The following is a 23,293-nucleotide window of genomic DNA, read 5'->3' as shown; positions in this document are numbered from 1 at the left end:
CGAAGGGCCAAGACCGACCAGCCGGCTGCTGGCCTCACGGCCACATGCCGAAGCAGAGGTGGACGATCATCCAACCAGAATGGAGGTATCGTGTGGTTAGCCCGATGAGCCTCCCAGACATTATATTATATTATATTATATTATATTATATTATATTATATTATATTATATTATATTATATTATATTATATTATATTATATTATATTATATTATATTATATTTATTATATTATATTATTGCGATGTACCGAATTGCATGAGGGTTGACCACTAAAGGGAAATTAAGAGGTAAAACTTAAACTGAGAGGATTCAATCCAGCATCGGAATTTGAATCCGGTGTGGCTTGGTGGATAGAGCGTCAGCACGTAGAGCTGAAAACCCGGATTCGAATCTCGGTGCCGGAGAGAATTTTTCTCTGCTCCACTCATCCTTCATCAAATAATAATAATAATAATAATAATAATAATAATAATAATAATAATAATAATAATATGTTGCTTGGTTAATTACTAACACATTGGAACATAGTGAACCAACAAGGGATTATCACTGCCTGAAAACAACATATTTTCAAGAGTTATTGGCATATGCTTACTTTTCTTTAGTGCGAGTAGGTTAGGACTTATCCCACTTCTAAAATGAAACACCACAAGGTAGAGGTTGCTATTTCAAATTTTAGTATGATGGTGGCTGTCGGTGAGGAGTTGAAAAACTTAATATAAAATCAATATAAGTCTTAAACTTCCCCCTTCATATTTAAATTGATGTGATTTTTGTTTAAATCAAATGCACTTTAAATTGGTAGTTGTTCGGACTGGATAGTTTTGAAATGAATGTCATGTGTGCATACCTCTGAAAATATCAACTCGATGACTTCAAAATTCAGCAACGTTATGATGAAATACATGCCACTGAAAGTGTTAGCATACAGAATGTAAGTTTACAGGCTGATTCACGAGGTTTTACCGTCACTTACGGAGCTTATTTCCGAAGACATTCTGAGTAAAAAATGTCATATAAACATTTGCCCTAATCGCAATATTTTTAAAGTTACATTAATTTGAGTTGTTAGTAAAAATATCTTTTTTCTTTAGTTTTACGGGTAAAAAATATTACAAATAGAGAATGAACTATTCAGAAGTATTATTTCTTTAATTGGTTAGTGTTCTGAAGCTAAAAATGTGTTGTCAGTTGCTTTGTACAGATTTTGTTTTTCAATTACCATTCTTACGCACTTATCACAAAAACTGTTACAAATCATACGACTTTAGGAACTTGATTCTTTACAGTTTAATTATGCCTCTTAATGTACAGTCTTAAAGAATTGACAAGAGTGACGTGATTTGTGATAAATGCGTAAGAAAATGTCATTTTGTAGTTGAGAATCGAAAAAAAAAATTCTGTACGAAGCAATTATTGAATTCACAACAAATTTTTTGGTTTAGAATACTAGCTAATTAAAGAAATGATACCTCTGAATAGTTCATTCTTTATCTGTAATATTCTTTTACCTTTAAAACTCAAGAATAATGATATTTTACAAAAAAAAAAGCAAATTAGTGTAATTGTGATAATATTGATATTAGGACAATGTTATATGACATTTTTTGTTTATAATGTCGTCGGAAATAAGCTCCGTAAGGGACGATGAAGTCTGTGAATCACCCTGTATGTTAATAATTGTAAATAAAATTGTAATTGCTTAATTATATAACTATAACTTTAACTAAGTTAATTAATATTAAAGTAAAGACTTACGGTTATTTTTCACTTCTAGTGGCAATAATTATCAATTCTGCTACTTTTACAATGCACCATTTGTTCCCAACCACCAATGTGAGGTTTAGGCAACAAATGAATATATATTTAATCCACCATTAATTTAACTGATCCATCATGGCAATTTTATATTTAAAAAATTGCTTTGTTGATCGATGTTGAAGAAACAGTTGCAATTCTAATTACTTGTCCTTTAGAAAACATGTCTCTTAAGATGATCCTCGTCAAGCAATATCTCTGACCGACGTTGATGAATTCGGTCGTGTACATAGACAGGATGAAAATAAAATAACCCTGCAGATTTTCAGAACGAATAGTTTATGTTGCATGTAACAAAAGAGTGTAATACCATATTGGTTGAAAGTTTACAGTTTTATCATTAAAAAAAATATATTTTTCCCCAAATGTTTAACACCCTCTTATGCTGTAACTATTGTGAGTAGGATCGTAATTTTTTGTCCACATACATAGAAAATAAAAAAAAGAATAATTTATCCTTCTGGCGTATTTCAGTAGCATGGGCGGTTTTCGTGCAAATCTCATTTAAATACCACTCATTTCAAGCCACTGAACGATGCAAACAGATTGCAACGTTATAGTCAGAGAGGAAGGTTCACCTAGTGAGATAGACCTGAGTGCGTTGACCTTGAGAGAAGAGTGTGTTAGCGGCGATGTTGCCAGACTTCTGAAACTTCCAACTTAATTTTCTCATTAACGGTGCATTTAATACGAAACATAATATAAGTTGTCTCTTCATTTAAGTATACCCCTAGATCATATATGAATCCTATAGATTCAAAATCCCCTATATCCATTTTCACAAATTGAAGAATTTTGACAGAAACTGGTGGCAAATAGACAGAATTTTCAACCTTACAATGACTTTTAACAAACCTTTTTCTTTAAATTTAATGGGTTTTCGTATTCGAACTATATAAATCATTAGAATTCATTCTTAGCAAGCAATATGTGGGCATAACTAAATTATGAATAAAATGGTCTTTAGGGGGTTTTGAATCTAGAGGATTCATATGTAACAGATAGGTCATCGCTATGTTAAAATCGTTTACACTTTGAAGAGAAGAACCGCCAGGATCGTCACCCGTCCGCCGTAAACGAACACGAGATGACAGTATAGTCGCTAATGCAATTCAAATGGGAATTATGACGTGACTCCTTATGTAACAACTAGATGGCAGCATAGTAAATCTGACAAAAGTTGTTAACGTCAAAGCCTATAAGGCCGACCTATCTGGGGTATATATGAGCTAGGGTATACCCTATCGTCCTTTTCAATCTGCATTAGTATTTTACATCCACTATGTATATTAATAACATTAGAATAATTTCATATTTAATATTTTGGGTTGACTAAATCTTATGTTCCTCAGGTACGATCTGGACCGTCACGCCCTGCATGCTCTGGAACGGGAAATGCAGCGTCTCTTTGCACTCGGGTATCGATGGAGTCACACATACACTCAGTGCGTTCTGCAAGGCCTGCTGCACGCCATTCGATACGGGTGAGTTGTAATGCATCTTTACTGTTACATCCACGTTCTCATATTATACTGAACATTGTCCTTCATTTGCTGATAACTGTTTCAGTTACTGGAATGAAAATTATGTATTAAAGGCGTAATGAGTCGAGACGTGCCGGTGGTAAAATTAGAGGCAATTTTTCATAATTTACGTCAGCTGCCAACATGTCGTCTCTCCGCATGCTTACGTGTCCGCCAAGAGCGCGTGCGGTAGAGGCGTGCAAAACAGTGGTTACACTTGATCAAGATTCGCTAAGACTCGAGCCCTCTAACCGGTTTCAAATCCTCTTCCTCGATAAATCCGGTCTGACCGAGCATGTAGTGTCTATCATGACAATTTTCATATCCCAAACCCAAGCAAGGCCCTCGTGAATGAATTAACTATACTTACCGAAAAGAATGTGACTTTTTAAATGTTAAATAATTATTAATTTGTTGCATTTTGTCAGTATTTTAGGCATTTGTAGCATTTATTTTTTAGAAGAATGAAATACAGAGTTACCATAAAAGAAACAGAGACTTTCAATGTTATATAAAACAAAAATTGACACGCATTTTGCTGTATTAGGTTGAAGAACTACAGAAGTTTCGATAAGATAGTCTGTTGGTACAACTGCACTGATTGATATGCTGGCGCGAATATAATACCTAAGATGCCTATTTGTGTTATCGACATGCATTTTGCGCTGTTGAGTTGAGGAACTGCCTCGACTGCATGAGGACGGGGCAACTTTATCTTCCAATAGGATGACTGGCACCGGGGTGTTAGTAATTATCTGGACGAAACACTTATAGCGCTGGATTGGCTGTGCATCAGACAACAACCGCGCTCTCATACTGTGGCCCCTAATGAGCCCCGACCTCACATAGGCCTACTATCTATTTTTGCTCAAATGTTGGCAAATTTTGTATTTAAAAAAGTTTAGAACAACTGTTACAATTACTTTTATGAGTAAAAGTAAAATTATAGGCCTATATTTAAATATATTAAATTTAACTTAAATACCAAGCACATCTATTCAACTGACTGGACACACGTCACAGCAGTGTAAACACCTGAAATCCTTGTGTTAATACATCACATGAGTACAGTGTTTATACAGGTTAATACTGTTCGCAGTTCGAGGGGAGGTTTCGATTTGAGCTCATTATATCTCGCCTAGTTAAAATTTGCATAGGACTATTTATCACCGTCTTATGATACAGAAAGTAGAGAATGACGGCTCTTGTGTTCGATGAACAAACATATATACTGGTACTGGTAGTTGGTAGAGCGTACGTTTAACCAAAGGTCCCGGGTTCGATACCCGGTCCCGGAACAATTTTTCCCTCAAAATTATTCAAATCAACTTTACAGGGAGTTATACCTGAAAGCTTGATTTGCATAATACACTCACTGTTCGTTAACAGAAAACCTCAATTTAAGTCATAGAGTTAGTGTGCACTCAATGTTGGTTGCTTGATGGTTGCCCGCCCACTTTGAGGTCTGTGGATATAGAAGGAAAAGTTGGATCGGTGTTGGGTAGAGTTCCCGGGTAGCTCAGTTGATAGAGCATTGGTACGTTTAACCAAAGGTCCCGGGTTCGATACCCGGCCCCGGAACAATTTTTCCCTCAAAATTATTCAAATCAACTTTACAGGGAGTTATACCTGAAAGGTTGATTTGCATAATACACGTCACTGTTCGTTAACAGAAAACCACAATTTAAGTCACACAGAGTTAGTGTGCACTCAATGTTGGTTGTTTGGCGGTTGTCAGTCCACTTTGAGGTCTGTGGATATAGAGGGAAAAGTTGGATCTGTGTCGGGTAGAGTTCCCGGGTAGCTCAGTTGATAGAGCGTTGGTACGTTTAACCAAAGATCCTGGGTTCCGTACCCGACCCCGGAACAATTTTTCCCTCAAAATTATTCAATAAATTATTTATTTCGTTCAGATTGCCGATATATAGGCTATAGACTAAACTTAATCAGTGGAAGTAAATTGCGTACGATAGCATTCTGGGGTTAATAATGCCTCAATATTTTTGCAATCATATTTTTGTGTGAATTTTTCCATACTTAAACACTTATTGAAATAAAAATGTAACCTAAGAATACCACTAACGACTAAGTAAGATTTATGCACAACCTTCCAGAGATATTGTTATGTTTTCACATACGAATTAAATCCAGAAGTTCAACTTTAAAAGACTACGAAACATGAATCTCCCTTTAAAACATTCAGGAGGTAGAGATAACATGCGGAATGCATCCGAGAATGCGTCACTGTCGTTTATTTACTTCATGTCTATATTAGCAGTGAAAACTTCTGAACTTGTGAGACATGAGACATACTGGATGCATTCATATGCCATACTGAAATATCAACAACTTTTACGGTCTGAAAAGGTGGATTTCATGCCGAAGCAGAGGTGGACAATCATCCAGTCAGAATGGGGGTATCGTGTGGTTGGCACGATGATCCTCCCAGCCGTTATAGATGGTTTTCGTAAGCGGATTTCGCTACCTACAGTATCATAGCTCCCCAAGTGCATCACGATGCTGGGTGGGCGCCGATCCCATACAGTAGCCGAAATTTCATGAGAAAACTTCCTTTTTACCGCGCAAACTCGAGGACTCGAACCAGCGCGCACTCCGTAACGCGAGTCCTAGGCAGGATACCTTAGACCACGACGCTACGGCGCGGGACTGTTAAACTCGTGAGTTTTTCTTTTTTGATTTATTATTAATTTTAACTTCTTTGTCAATAGTTATATTTGTTCCGAAGTACAGACTTAGAATTACTCGCTTTATATGAACTGGAAAGCCTTTTTTTCTACTGTGTACAGTAGTGGCAAAAAAAACCGGACCGACCCTTGTAGCTGATTTCAGAGCCTTGTGCACTCCAGAGCACGATAGACTGGTAACTAAGACTTTCGTGGTTCGAATCCTGCCTGGGAAGGAAACTTTTTTTTGTTCCTTATTCAAATGTATTCCCAGTACTTTTCGATTGCAGCGATATTTTACTACTTAATTAACTTACTATTCCCAGAACATGAATTTTACCAGCAATCGAAAAGCATTGGGAATAAATATGAATAAGGAACAAAAAAAAGTTTCCTTCCCAGGCAGTATTCGAACCACGAAAGTCTTAGTTACCAGTCTATCGTGCTCTGGAGTGAACAAGGCTCTGAAATCAGCTACAAGGGTCGGTCCGGTTTCTTTTGCCACTACATAATTTCCTAGTGAAAGTGGTTAAAATTGAAGTAAGAAGTAAATGAAGCTGTTCCCTGTAGGTGTCTTTATTTTAAGAAATTCGCAGTACTGCATTTGTAACAAAATTTACAGATTTGGTAGTCCGTTCGTTACAATGGGGTTAGTTGGGATTGAACTTTATACGCAAGAATGAACAAAGGGAGGCATTTTGATTCTTTATACCCGAGTGGATCTGCGGAAAGGTCACACGTTAATAGACAGTTTTACGCTTCGCTTTACTTGATTTATTTCCGGTGTAAATAAAAGAACTAAAATCTTTTTATGTTACTTTGATGTTAAGTGCTAAGTATATATTAACTCAGTTGGCTATGTTCCAGTGACGTAATACATTATATGATACGAAATAAAGGTTCAAGAATTCAGTAAAGTATGACGTCACTTTTTCAGCACTATTTTCAGTATTTATCCCATCAGAAACATTGTAATTTTATTTAAGCTTTTCATGCACAAACTCACAGAATGATACTTCGTTAGTTGAAGAGTTAGGGCTTCGACTTTCGACGCTGGAGATCGGAGTTCAAATCCCGGCAGTTTAAAGCGTAAAATGTGGTAGACAACGACAATTCTAGGATAGATTTTTATTGAGCGTGGTAAAAAGGGCATGCGTCATAAATTGAAAGTTTTCAGTAGAGCAAAATCAGAGTTTGAAATGAGTGTCAATATTATTATGATGGGCTAGAAATCTGACTCTCTACATCAGTGATGTCAAAGCAAGCGCATTTTTCTGACCTTGACGTCGTGCGCGGGCATTAAGCGCCAGGTATGGAAGGAGCAAGGATTATGTATATGAATAAGCAGCCTGTCGGATTAAGAAAACAGTGGTGCACAAACTTCAAACGGAACGTGAAATTTTATGTCGTTATTTTTATACGGCTTCTTTCTGTTTTATATGTTCTGTATTGTCTGTAAAACAAAAGTACTAACACCAATTTTTATTTCTTAATATTGCACTTGTATTTTAAACGGTAATAATTTGTTAAGTGACCTAAGTTCTGAATTGTCAGTCAAGTTACAGCGAGCTCAGAATATGTACATCAGATACTTGTGCAACATCCGACGATATGATCACATATCACCGTCCTTCGCAAGACTTTCGTGGCTCCGACTTAAAGAACGCAGAACTTTACACTCTTTATCTTTACTCTATCGAATTCTGCACACCTTAACACCAAATTACCTTTTGTCTCGTTTCTCTTATTTATACTCTAACCACGACGAAAATACCAGATCACTTATCTGTGGCACGCTAAGTATACCTCTTCATAGAACATCTTGTTATTCATCATCTTTTACAGTATCCACCTCGCGTCAATGGAATTCCTTGTCACAAAGTATTAGGGGCTGCAAGACAATAAACACCATTAAAAACAGCTTAAAAGATAACCTTATTAGCATTTCACTCCAATCTTACTGATTTAAACTATCACTGAATTCTTTAGACATCATCCTGATAGTGCTGTATTTTCAAAATTGTCTCATAATAATCTCTTTCTGTTATCTAATATTATTTGAAATATATTAACATTCTATGTATTTTAGCTTAATTCTGCTACACAGTTTATTTCAGTGCCTAATTAATAGTTCACAGTATTTTGTTGTTTAATTCGTATATAACTCTTGTATACATGTAACTCTCACTTAATCAAATTGTTGAATTTTTTGTAAGTTCATGCATATGTATATACACATTTTGCTGGTTGAGTGGAAGAGAAGGCCTTACGGCCTTAACTCTGCCAGCTAAAATAAATCATTATTATTATTATTATTATTATTATTATTATTATTATTATTATTATTATTATTATTATTATTATTATTATTATAACATAATAAAGAGTTAAGAAGGAATATTCACAAAAATTCCATAGTAGTAGGCCTAAAACTAACTGTAACCTACTAAGTGAATGAAACAGATTTTTCATAAAGAAAATTATATCTCAAAGAAGGAGACTGAGTATGACATGGTATACGGCAAACGCGTGGGGCTGTCTTGGAAGTTCGGTTCATTTTTGACTCCGGCGTACATGACATCCAATAGGAATGAAGGTAAGGTCGCGAGGGTTTCTCCCCTCATCATTCCATCAACACTCTCCACAGTGCTCTTCATTACCATTTCCGGTTTGAAAATACGTTATTTTGTCGTGTGTTACTTGGTGCTGGTTTTTCCGTCTGCCGCGCCAGATGTATCCTCGTAGTATAGTCTGTATGAAGGCAAGTAGATGGCAGTCGTGACGGTTATAGATGAATCAAAGATCTTTTAGAACGGAAGACAATTTTCCCAACAACTCAAGATACGCGAGGTACGGAAGATATTTACCTGGAATGGTATTACGATTATTCAGAATTGGAGAAAAATGCCTGTTGTGGGGGGATAGACGAACTAGTTGATGATCCAGGTAAACACTTATTAGCATGTGGAGTCCACCGAATTAGCTCTGTGGTAGCGTGTGTGCTTTCAGAGTAGCCGGACTGGGTTCAATTTCCAGCGGGATCAGAAATTTTCATGTAAAATTTCTACCTCCGAACTAGGAGAGATGGTGGTGCACAACTTCTAATCACTAAATTTTGCACCAATATGCCTGGGTTAAATCCCAAATCCCTCCGCAGTGCATATGAAGGGAAGGCATATGTTATTGTTGATAGTGATTCGTCCGTCGGATGGGAACGTTAAGCCTGGCGGCCCCCTTGGTGCTATTCGACAGGAGTAGGCTACGTGCCGGCACCGGTTTCCCCTTCTCGCTTCCTCATCTTCATCATCATCCTCGCCCATTACCTACACTACACTTATACGAACACTTAACATACACTCACCTAGTACACGACATAAACTCTTCACATATATGGGCTGCATCATGTATAACGTGGCCCGCCGAAATGGTGTGCAACTTGAAAATGGGTCACAGTTCTGCTATCTATCCGCAGTATGCGGAACCCGAATCACACAAAGAGATTAGACACACACACACACTTATTGGCAAGCAACTCATCCCACAGGTAGGTACAGCAAGCTTACTTAGACCCAGCGAATAAAAAGTAACGCCCGATTTTTAAGAAAAAAATGTTATTTGTTTCAACACAATGGTTACTTGAAATGAACCATAACCAAAGGCATGATACAATCATTCAACTCACACTCATCAAGAGTTTCACAAAATAATAATAATAATAATAATAATAATAATAATAATAATACTAACAATAGTAATCCTTGTACACGGAGCACACTTGCATAAATAGACATCGGACGTAACTTTATACACACCCGGTATATTAACTTAGTTTATATTTCATTAAAATGTAGCTTGACTTCTTTTTTTTTTTTTTTTTAGGACTTCTAGCCAAGTCAGCTGCGTCTTTCATTTCTTTTACCAATCTCTAATGAGCATATCGTCGCGTTACAATGAAAAGGCAGGATAATTTCTAAAAATATCTTGCAGATCTAACGGTAACTCTCATTAATTACAAGGCTACGAGTGTTTGGAAACTTTATAATGAAGGTCATTGAGACGCGCTCTGAGATTCAGTAGCTGCAGTTCTTTTAGCAGCACTCGAGGCTGGTGGAATCAATCTCTCCAGCCATACAATCGGTGCACAGGCTTCCTTCCGCTCAGGAAATGGACCGAGATACTCGATTCTCCGCCAGCAATCCAATTATTGGCGGATAATATTATTACAGGCGTTCTTGGGTAAGGCAGTCGATATTGAATAAAGATATTTTAGTGGCGAAACGTAGGCTACGACGTATTTAATGTCCTTATCTAAGACAAAAGAAAGATTTGCCGATGTTCTGAACCCACCACTTTTAAATTTATTTTCATTGTTGAATTTCATTTTCGCTTGCGTTTCCATTCTGACTATCTTGGGGCCCCTATTATTTTAATTATGGTAAATGATCTGCCTAAAAATATGTATAGTAACTCGATTGTATTTGCTGATGATACTACTTTGTATCATACTAATGATGACATAATCTACATAGGCCTAAAGTTTGTTATGAACAATTCTTTTAACGAATCAGCAGTCTGATTTGAGGTTAATGGATTTTGTTTAAATGAAACTGAGACACAACATGTGTTGTTACATTAAGTGATTGCACAATTTACAACTCTTAGTCATCTGCTAAACCTTTAGGAAATGTACTGGATCTCAAATTATCTTGGATCCCTCATATTGATTATGTTTGTTCTAACCTCTGAAGAGTTATTTATTTATTAAACAAAGTGAAAACACTGGTGCCTAAAACATACGTAAGAAGTACTTATTTTGCCTTCTTCAATAGTAACTTATACCGTATGGGGAAATAGTTCTAGTGTATCTAATGTTCTCCTTTTACAGAAAAAAAAGCCTTACGTATATTAACCGGTTCTGCTTATGATACGCACTGTAAGCCATTATTCATAAATGAGGCTATTCTGACTGTTATTAATCTTTACATCTTCACTTCTTCGCAGGAGGTAAAGAATAATTTATCAAATTATTATCACAGATTTGATCATCATAATTATAATACTAGATACAATTTTCACCTGACTGAATCTAATGTTAGACTGGAAACAACTAACAAACAATTGAGGGGTTAGCTGGAAGAAGGGCGTAACTCAGAAAACATAGTTTTGAGATAATCAACAAAAACTATCTGTACTCTGCATCTCTTGCTGGAATATGACAATATATATATATATATATATATATATATATATATATATATATATATATATATATAGGGTGTTTCAAAAATACGGGGAATAATTTCAGGTATGTATTTCCCACATGTAGACAATCAAAATGGTTCATTACAACATGTGTCCGGAAATGCTTTATTTCCGAGTAATGGCCTTCACAACATTTAAATTCACCGGAACGTTTTTCTTTCCGCAGGTCGTTGCCGTCAAAGGAGACATTAAGAGGGCACTCTGACAGTTCATTCCGAGGCAAAGGTTACATTCAGTGTTGTGTAGGCGTTAGACTGTGCGACATGTATTCAAATCAAGAGCTGGCAGAGATACACTTCATGTACGGTAAGGCGGACGGCAATGCTGCGCTGGCTCGTCGTTTGTACCAGGAGGAGTACCCACAGCGACAATGTCCAGATCGGAAGACATTTGTACGTCTCCATTCCAGTCTGTGCGAGTATGGAAAATTTAACTCTCCTGGTTTGGGAAGGGGACGACCAAGATCTACAACTCCAGAAGTACAGGAGGTGATTCTGGAGGCTGTGAACATGATTCCTTCCATCAGCACACGAAGGGTAGCTTTTTGCAAGTCAATGTTCCTCATACGACTGTCTGGAGACTGTTGAAAGAGTATCAATTGTATCCTTATCATTTGCAACGTGTACAGGCCCTGTCACCAGCAGATTACCCTGCACGAGTTAGGTTCTGTCAGTGGTTCTTGCAGCAGTGTGGTGTAAATCCGAACTTTCCTGCCTTAGTATTATTTACAGATGAAGCACAGTTCACACGAGATGGCATAACAAATTTCCACAATCAGCGTATGAAAACCCACGTGCAACTGTTCCATCTCATCACCAGGTGCGGTTCTCCCTCAACATGTGGGCCGGTATCATTGGTGATCGATTAGTTGGACCCCATGTACTTGTAAACAGACTTACGGGGCAGGCGTACACAAACTTCCTGGAAAACACCATACCTCATGTTTTAGAAGGCACTCCACTGATCAATCGTCAACACATTCACTTCTTGCATGATGGCGCTCCTGCACACTTCAGTTTCAGTCGTACGGCTCGCCGGTGCTTGGATCGAAGGTTTCCTGATCGATGGATAGGTAGAGGTGGCCCAATTGCTTGGCCTCCACGCTCACCTGATCTGAACCCTCTCGATTTCTACTTGTGGGGCCATTTAAAATCATTGGTTTATTCGTCTCCGGTGCCTGATTTCGAATCCCTTCGGAATCGAATTGTGGCATGTTCTGAGGACATACGCAAACTCCTGGAGTTTGGGATCGTGTTCGCAGGTCAGTGAGACATCGATGTGAGGTCTGTATTCAAGCAGGAGGTGGACATTTTAAACATTTTCTGTGATGACAACGACCTGCGGAAAGAAAAACGTTCCGGTGAATTTCAATGTTGTGAAGGCCATAACTCGGAAATGAAGCATTTCCGGACACATGTTGTAATGAACTATTTTGATTGTCTACATGTGGGAAATACATACCTGAAATTATGCCCCGTATTTTTTAAACACTCTGTATATAATATATATATTGTAGGGTAATAAGTTCTCTTGTGATTACAATGAGTTCCATGGTTAATGTTTAAATATTGTACGAGAACAAAGCATTCATTTTTTTAATTACGCCCTTTTTCCATAGAAGAAGTCTGAAAATACTGCAATACTGTTAACTTTTTTTATGTTTATATAGGATAGGCTAGATATAGGTATATACTACAATAGTGAAGACAATTACAATGTATGTTCTACAAAAAAAAAATATATATATATATATATATATGTTCGTTTGCTAAATTGTTATCACAACATTAAAAATAATTAATCCCACTTATTTCGCGTTATCATTTTAACTAAAAGTACCTAGAATATAGGCTTACAAACACTAAACCACTTTAAGTGATCTAATAACCTAACATAAACAACATCTAGAATATTGTGAGGCCTATTGAAGTGTTTGCCTCTCATATCTGTCATTACAGTAGGCTATCACCTAGTTTCACTATATTTTGTACAGTTATCACTCGTTTCTTAGATATTTTAAACAATGACAGAATAAAGGACTTGCAGAAAAATTCTGTATACCCAAGAACATTCTCGGTGCTGTGGTTTGACAGTTGTTTGACGTTGCTTAATGGTCCTCCTCAGCTTCCCAAAATCCTCAATGGAAAATGACTTGTTCCTCTGTAGATATCTCATATTTCTTTTGGCAGCAACTGGCTTAAGTGGTCAAAAATATGGTCGTTCCTAAATGACTGACTGCTAGCCTAGGTCTAACATTTTATAGCACTGCTTACGCCTATATTATTAGTACCTTATATTAATTCTCCATTGACAAAAATAAATAGTAATACTGTAATTTCTTTCACCATTTTTTCTAACCTACTTGTGTAAGCTTTGCCGTAATTTTGTCGTCGCTTGCTAGATTATTCTTTCATAGTTTGTTAAACCGTTTCCGTTTTCTACCTTTCCGTATGTAATTCATTTTCACTGATACTTTCAACATCAGAAAGGTTATATTCTCTTCCATTAGGCGAAAGATAGGATAGATCAGAACATTCGTCAGACAACGCAAACACCCTTGCAGTTACCTTCCTCGGTCCTCGAATCACAGTACGTAGTGAAATGGAAGACGGACGCAATTCAATAATACCTCTCTATTGCAAACTATTGGGAGGAGAGGTATAATATTGTGGTGGTTGGTAGAAACACCTTTAAAAAACGCATATAGCCATTTTACGGATAAACTCCTTAATTCGAATTACGCCTTACTTTCAGTCAACCCTCAATTTATATCCATGGCAGTATCTATGTTTAATAGATTACGTAAGTCTGCACACACTGTTAACTATAATACATTTAAGAATGTTTTAAAACTTTGGATGATTGATCATCTCTTTTATAGTATTAGTGAATACTTTGAGTCCTCTGTTAATGAGTTAAGCTTTCAATATAATCTTTATTGACTCTGTTTTGTTTTATTATAGTATTTGTATAATATTCACGACTTTAATAAAATCTAATCTAATCTAATCTTTAACAATGTTTGTGTTCAACTATATTGCCGTGGAAATATTGTGATGCCACAAAACGAACTATTTTGAAATTTCAGCGGCAAAACGAAATTAACTAATTAGTTAATAATAAGAAATGAAGTTGTGCTAGGAAGTGTGGGTGAAGAAAGGATGAAGCTTAAATTGATCAGGAAGAGAAGAAGAAACTGGTTGGATCACTGGCTAAGAAGAAACTGCTTACTGAAGGTTGCACTGGAAAGAATGGTGAACGGGAGAAAAGTTCGGTGCAGAAATAGAAATCAGTTGATAGACAATATTAAAATTTATGAATCGTATGCGGAAACTAAGTGGAAAACGGAAGATAGGAAATATTAGAGAATGCTGGGCTTGCATTGAAAGATCTGCCCTTGGGCAGAAAAACTATGAATGAGTGAAGGAATGAAAGAATGAACGGATTGATTGATTGATTGATATCACATTAATATAATAATAATAATAATAATAATAACTCCTAATCATATAAATAGATTGGCCATTCCTATGTTACGAAATGGCAACATATGAAAGAGAACAACCACTAGGATCTCCACTATCGAAAATGAGGTTTTGGTAACGACCGCTAGACGGAAGAACTGCTGCAAGCTATTATGCAATTCAATGAGGCTAGAACGTGACTTCTTTTGAAGTCGCTAGATGGCAGCACAGTGAAATTAATAGAAGTTGTCTTCGAAGTCCATTAAGCTGATCAATCTCTTATATGTGATCAAGGAAATAATACATTCGAACATAATTAATTCGAAGTTAAGTTTTCAAATTAGAGAAGTTTAAATAGTTGTTTTCTTACTATCTATGCCAGAGGCATTTTGATTAAAATAGACCAATGTTGTCGAGATAAATGATCCAAACCAACGAACTAAATTGATGAAGACTCATGGGTACCGTACCCGTAACCTCTTGTATTCAATGCAATTATATAAGAACAAAATTTTTAATTCAGTATTTTGTACAGCACTATCAAAATACAGGACACTCAAAGATTTTTAAAAGAGTTTATACTTTTGTTTATTTTTTTTAACTTTTTTAATCTTCGAATCATGCAAAATTCTTCGAGTTAGAGAGATTAGAAAATTGTTTCACTCACATTTTGTTGTTCTTCAACATAACACCTTACTTACATTCCTGGATGCACGCTAGAGATGCACGATTGAGAAAGCAAGACTAACAGCGCCCGCAAAGCCGAAAACCCGCACGACAATGTTGTATACGTTGCGTCGTTGACGTAAAGACTGTTTGTGAGTGTTTCGAGACGTCGAGATTGATCACTCCCGAAGTCCCGAACGTCAAGCAGCCTTGAATCACCACAGTTGTTTGTACCTGACTGAACTTTTATCTACTTTGGCAACTGTTATATACGTATAAACAATCAAGTAGCCTATTTGAAACATCATTTCTGCCTTTTTTTTTCAGTGTATAATAATCCGTTCCCCAGTCTTTATTTAATTACTAGGCCCTTATTAAAATGCTGGGAATTTTCTTTTCATATGTTTGAGATCAAATGTGCAATCTCTAGTAAAAAAAAAAAAATAACATTATGTTTTATGTTTCTTAGAAATACAAATTTATTTGAGAATTTTTTTCTATTTAAATAACCATAGGTAATATCATATAATAGAATCAGAATATTTTGATAACTAAGATACTGTTCTGTCTTTTGTCTCATTTAAACATTTCTAATGTTATTTATTTCAATGATGTATGTTATCCAAAGTTAAGAAATCTTTCCACGACGACTAAATGCTATTTCTAGAATGATGAACGAGACTCGAAGCGCACGAGAATGACGAGACGAGACTCGAAAGACAAATGCAACGAACACAGCGAGCGAGGGCGGCAGTTACTTTGTTCATCTCTAATGCACGCATAACAATGGACACAGGATTCCTTCTCAATCCTTTCTAATCCCCAAGACTATGGCTCGCACTATATTGCGAACTGATTTTCGTATTTTTGAAATTGAATTTCGTTGGATTTCACTTCGAATTATAAAAAAATATTTATAATTACATACGATTTTTTAACTTTGCTTTGTACAGGAATGTAAGGGATCGCGGGAAAGTTCGAATTATTCACGATTTCAAATTAAAAACGTTCGACGTAGACAAGTTCAACGGTAGTGTCCTGTGTATAATAGGTCTTACTTTTGGATGAATTCCTATTGAAGAAACATAGAAGTATGTTTAATCTGCATTCCCTAACTGACCTACAATTATGTCACTTCAAACAGAAACGTTATGACCTGCTTGAGTATGTGAAGCATTTCCGTGACGTCATGCTGAAGGCGTTCTCTATAGTGTGGGCGTCACCAGCAGATATCGCTGTGATATGCCTCAGGACTGCAATGGATGTCACAACAAAATTTGCGACAATTATTTGTAATGAATTTGAGTGTTCACGTTGATCGTACATATGAAGTACAGTAGATGTCAGCACTTGTTGGTACGAGTATTTTTGAAATAATACTTATGTTTCTTTATTGAACTTCAAGAAAAAGATAATTGGGTACAATCGTAGAGTTGTAAATGAAACATAGAACAAAAAATACTGAAACTAAATGCCACGAAGATAATTCCTATCTTTCCATTATGAGTTTCACGCATTTCGTAACAATTCAGATCCTTTGCCATATCATAAAATAATGATACTATCATTATTATTGCTGTTATTTTCATTATTATTGTTTTCATTATTGTTATTATTACTGTTTTATTATTATTGTTTTCATGATTATTATTATTGTTTTCATGATTATTATTATTGTTTTAATTAAATTATTATTATTATTATTATTATTATTATTATTATTATTATTATTACTATGTATTGTTTGGACATATGCTCTTGTGTTCTATTCTAAGCGTTCATCCTTCAACGTAAGGAAGTTCCACTTCTTTTTTTTTCTTCACTAATTGAATTATTGTAATTGTTATGAAATGTACAATTTTATAAAGCTCAACTAAAATATGCATGTAAAATGAATTAATCTGTTTAGTATGTATTGTATATTTTTGTTCAGCTTAACTGATGAATTATATATGTTTTAAATTGAATAATAGCCTGTATAGCTCAACTGATGAATTGTTTGCCCTTGTAAATTTAATTAATGTACTTGATATGAATTATAGAATTTTTGTATAGGCCTACCACAACTAAAATATGCTTGTAAATAGAATTAATGATTACTATGCATTGTTTATTTTTGTATAGCATGGCTGATGGATGTTACATGCTGTAAATTGAATAGTAATGCGTATAGCTCAACTGTGTTTACAATCCTTTACCACATAGAAGTTATTTATGAGGTGATAAATTTCATTAATACGTCTGTCATCACTGTTTCCTTTCTGGTATGTAAAATCTTATTCCTTAAATATGACGTGAATTTCATCTTGTCTGAGTGTGTGTTTGAAATATATTTTGCTTCGGAATTGTGACGGGGAAAAGACAAAGTATATGATTATGACTCGTGACGGGAATATTGTACGAAATGGAAATATAAAAATTGGAAATTTATCTTTTGGAGAGGTGGAGAAGTTCAAATATCTTGGAGCAACATTAACAAATCTAAATGATACTCGGGAGGAAATTAAACACAGAATAAATATGGGAAATGCCTGTTATTATTCGCTTGAGAAACTTTTATCATCCAGTCTGCTGTCGAAAAATCTGAAAGTTAGAATTTATAAAACAGTTATATTACCGGTTGTTCTATATGGTTGTGAAACTTGGACTCTCACTTTGAGAGAGGAACAGAGATTAAGGGTGTTTGAGAATAAGGTTCTTAGGAAAATATTTGGGGCTAAGAGGGATGAAGTTACAGGAGAATGGAGAAAGTTACACAACACAGAACTGCACGCATTGTATTCTTCACCTGACATAATTAGGAACATTAAATCCAGACGTTTGAGATGGGCAGGGCATGTAGCACGTATGGGTGAATCCAGAAATACACGTAGAGTGTTAGTTGGGAGGCCGGAGGGGAAAAAGACCTTTAGGGAGGCCGAGACGTAGATGGGAAGGTAATATTAAAATGGATTTGAGGGAGGTGGGATATGATGATAGAGAATAGATTAATCTTGCTCAGGATAAGGACCAATGGCGGTCTTATGTGAGGGCGGCAATGACCCTCCGGGTTCCTTAAAAGCCAGTAAGTAAGTAATTGTGACGGGGACTATGCTATTTGATCTTGTAATGAAATGTATCATGCCATATCTTGTGACTATGTTATTACTTAAGTGGGGTATTTTCACCTATTTGGATCTGTTTGATAAAACTGTTTTGTCTGTTTTTATGATGATATTACAATAATTTAATTTATTTAGAAAAGTATTAAATTATCACTACAGGATATCACATGATATCACATGATATATTGTTCAATGGTATTATTTACTTTATTCTGTGTTGTGTTATTATTAATGCGTTGTATTCTGTGTTATTTTATATCTTTATGACTGTATATATCTGTTTATAAATAAATCTATGGCAAAAATCTGATAAATGGTTTATTCTTGTAAATTGAAGTAATTTGCATATGTATTACCATTTTTTGTATATACCTCAAGTGATTTCTTTCTTTCTTTCTTTCTTTTCTTTCTTTTCTTTCTTTCATTCATTTAAATCCACCACCAACAGAAGCAGGCTTCCAATTACAGGTGGCTTACACAGATACAAACACAAAATACATAATAAGAAAAAAAACAAAAACACAAACGAAAGAAAGAAAATACATAACGGTAATAGATGCTAGAATATAGTATTGCAGTTAATATAGTGGCAAATGTCAATATAATAATGCAAAATTATTTAAAAACTAGAGTAAAAACATTATAATACACTTCTTCATAATTTAAATATCTAAGGAAGTACAATTCTTTTTAATATTGTATGAAATTTTTCAACTGTTAAACTGAAATCTAATTGAGAATAACAGTTTAAAGACAGAGAGTTGTAAGTATTACACATAACAAACAATGGAGAGTCTTGAAGAAAACAGTTCTAGGAATGGGAATAACAAAAGGTGGCCTATGACGTAATTCTGTTTTTTTTTTTTTTTTACACTGAACTGAAGGAATTCAAGAAAATCGCAGTTATTCAATATACCGTTAACAGTCTTATAGAGTAAAATGTGACTATTTATTAATCGACTAGCTTTTAAAGTTTTATAATTAAATTAAAAAAGTAACTGATTATATGAAATTTGCTTGTCATAAGACGACACGCGATGTTTTTTAAAATATAAATAACGTAAAAGTCATGCCTTTATGTTTATGCCTTTAAATTGAATTAACTTGTTATATATTATATTTTATAGCTCAACTGATGAATAATTATTTGGGTTTGTATAATTGAATCATCTGATTGCTGTGTACTGTATATTTTTGTAGACCCACGGATGTAGCTCAGTTGACAGACTCGCTAGCCTGCTGATCCGGAGCTGCGCTCGGGTTTGGGTTGGATCCTCGTTTGGGCTGATTATCTGATTGGATTTTTTTTTCAGAGGTTTTCCCTAACTAAAAGGCAAATGCCAGGTAATCTATGGCGAATCCTCGGCCTCACCTCACCTCATCTCATTTCATTCCGACAAAAAACTGTGATCTTGTAAAATGTTGACTTGTTACACATCGTAAAGCTTCAATGCAATGTAAGATCTACGGAACACAATAAATGAATGAAATGAAATGGGCACTACAACTCTATATTAAGAGTTTCGGCCTTCTCAACAATATTAGGAAGCCCCGCTACTTGCGTGTAATTATAATACAACAATGTGAACCACAAAAAACATGCTGTTGAAGTTTAAAGAACGATAAACTCCGAATCATCCCAGTCTCTACGTTGAACAATTTAAACATTCCTAATTGAATGCTGTTCACATAGCATTCCATAAACGTACCCTTTCAGTTCCTTAACTTTCACAGACCGTCTATTTTCCGCGTCTTAGAAGTCACCGATATTTTATACTTGGTATTCCACGAACTTCTCTGAGTGAAATACCTCCTTTGCGTTTGACTTACTGGAAATATTCGCATAATATCAGGAAAAGCCGCACCTGTGGTTCGGTGCTAGCAACCTGGTCTTCCATCCATAGATGGCCCATGCTCGATTCCCAACTAGATCGTGTAGTCAATGACGTTGCGGAGGGGTTTTCTCGGGGTACTATCGCTTGAAAATTACATTACCAAGTAACAATGCATAATTTCCAAATGAATATACACCATTTCCAAGTCACAATCTATACTCTTACCAAACAACAACGCTCTATTTCCAAGTCACAACACATTTTATAAGTCACAACACACACTTTTCAAATCTCAATACACATTTTTCAAGTCACAAGAAATATTTTTTTAATCAACACATTTTTCAAGTCAGCACATTTTTTTCGAGTTATAATATACTCTTTCCAAATCACAAACACATTTTTCAAGTCACAAAATATATATTTTTTTAATCACAACACACATTTTTCAAGCGCGTACATTTTTTCGAGCCATAACATCTTTTTTTCCAAGTCACACTATATTTTCCCAAGTTACATCCATATATAAAATTAAATAATATTAATAATATTTCTGTTGATTTTCTCATGAGAAAATGCGAAGAATTATTCATGGAAAGAAATCAGAATATCTTCTATAATAGATCAAATTTTCATTAAAGTAATTCGAATTCAAAATATTCAGGACAGAGGATTTCAAGAAGTAGAAGATAAGAAAGTTACAGATACATTTATACTTACTTACTGGCGTTTAAGGAACCCGGAGGTTCATTGCCGCCCTCACATAAGCCCGCCATTGGTCTCTGTTCTGAGCAAGATTAATCCAGTCTCTACCATCATATCCTACCTCCCTCAAATCCATTTTAATATTATCTTCCCATCTACGTCTTGGCCTCCCCTCCCTCCGGCCTCCCAACTAACACTCTATATACATTTCTGGATTCGCCCATACGTGCTACATGTCCTGCCCATCTCAAACGTCTGGATTTTATGTTCCTAATTATGTCAGGTGAAGTATACAATGCGTGCAGCTCTGCGTTGTGTAACTTTCTCCATTCTTCTGTAACTTCATCCCTCTTAGCCCCAAATATTTTCCTAAGAACCTTATTCTCAAACACCCTTAATCTCTGTTCCTCTCTCAAAGTGAGAGTCCAAGTTTCACACCCATACAGAACAACCGGTAATATAACTGTTTTATAAATTCTAACTTTCAGATTTTTTGATAGAAGACTAGCTGACAAAATATAGATAAACACAATATAATATTTGTTACTCAGTCAAATGACAAATCAATGTAAAATAATGACTTACATTAGATGGTCATTAAGTTTTATATACATGAGCTACAAATTGCAAACGTTTTCGCCCATTCAGTCATCTTCAGGCACAATTATGCAATATCTCAATATCAAACTATGTAGTTATTACATTGGTGGTAGATAAACTGTTTAAGATTAATGGTGTACAAAATATCTCTATAATTAAAATGTAATATTACAAGTCATAAATTAAAATAATGTTAAAAACCACGTAGTGATTGGGCGAAAACGTTTGCAATTTGTAGCTCATGTATATAAAACTTAATGACCATAGAAGTCATTATTTTACATTGATTTGTCATTTGACTGAGTAATAAATATTATATTGTGTTTATCTATATTAATTGACAATCTGAATATTTCCAACATGCTAAGTTAGCTGACAAAAGTTTCTCAACCGAATAATAATAGGCATTTCCCATACTTATTTCGCGTTTAATTTCCTCCCGAGTGTCATTTATATTTGTTACTGTTGCTCCAAGATATTTGAATTTTTCCACCTCTTCGAAGGATAAATCTCCAATTTTTATATTTCCATTTCGTACAATATTCTGGTCACGAGCCATAATCATATACTTAGTCTTTTCGGGATTTACTTCCAACCCTATCGCTTTACTTGCTTCAACTAGAATTTCCGCGTTTTCCCTAATCGTTTGTGGATTTTCTCCTAACATATTCACGTCATCCGCATAGACAAGAAGCTGATGTAACCCGTTCAATTCCAAACCCTCTGTGTTATCCTGAACTTTCCTAATGGCATTTACATTTATGGCAGATGGCATGGGAGATACATTTATAGATGTTATTATATTGTAATTACATTAATAAAATTAAATATAGATTTTAAGAAAAAGGTTTCTCATTGTGAAGTCATGAATATTTATATTCAAAAGTTTTATAAAATCAAAGGGTTATATGATAATAATAACCATAAGGAAAGTATTTCAATAGAAAATCTATTAGGAGAAATTTTGTATTTGAAACAAAAAAATTATACAAAAAATTAGAAAATATCATTTTAAATTGCATAACATTTCTAAAATGTTAAAGTTTTACTGCATTACAGTACATATTTAAGTCACAATGAATTTTTATTTTACTACATTTTAAGTTACTTTATTTTTTTAATTATAAACATTTAATATTACACTAATTTTTTAAACTACACCACATTTTGGTACACAATACGATTTGTGCTCAGTCCCAATGTAATGTCGTCCACTGACAATACTTGTCGCTCACAAGATTAAAGCAGGCGAAATATATGAATTCTAAAAATAACCTGAAATCTGATTACCATATTGCTCCGCCACAGTTAAATAAATTTTTTTGTTCAAGTTCTGCAACAAATCTATCTCCGTAAAATGCAACCTTGAGTTAGGTGACAACGAAACTGTTGTTTCACAAACCTAAGTTGATAAATGTGATAAGAAATATTGTTCACTTCAATCTTTAATCGAATAGGTTTTGAAGCGGAAATAAGAGGTACAGTGAAGTGGGGTAAAATTGACGACTGGGGTAAACTTGGCCACAGAAAGAAATTAAGATTTAAATCATTCTCAGTCACAATTGTGACTAAGAATTACAAAAAAAAAAAAATTACTTAAAAAAAAGATAAAAAAATAACTTCGAAAATAT

General features: G+C 35.0%; 1 protein-coding gene across 2 annotated transcripts in view; it reads left to right on the top strand.

Moving 5' to 3' along the window:
- The window catches only part of IA-2 (tyrosine phosphatase IA-2), an 842,823-nt gene that overhangs the window by 389,923 nt on the left and 429,607 nt on the right, over positions 1 to 23,293 (top strand). For both annotated transcript variants that reach the window (XM_069821417.1, XM_069821408.1), the window contains exon 4: positions 3,172 to 3,303. In XM_069821417.1, the coding sequence (XP_069677518.1) occupies positions 3,172 to 3,303 (132 nt within the window). The remainder of the gene's footprint in view (positions 1 to 3,171; positions 3,304 to 23,293) is intronic.

This window comes from Periplaneta americana, chromosome 1 (genome assembly GCF_040183065.1).
Source record: "Periplaneta americana isolate PAMFEO1 chromosome 1, P.americana_PAMFEO1_priV1, whole genome shotgun sequence".
Lineage (NCBI taxonomy): Eukaryota > Metazoa > Arthropoda > Insecta > Blattodea > Blattidae > Periplaneta > Periplaneta americana.
Note: the sequence above shows the minus strand (reverse complement) of the source record. Positions and strands in the feature narration are given on the sequence as shown.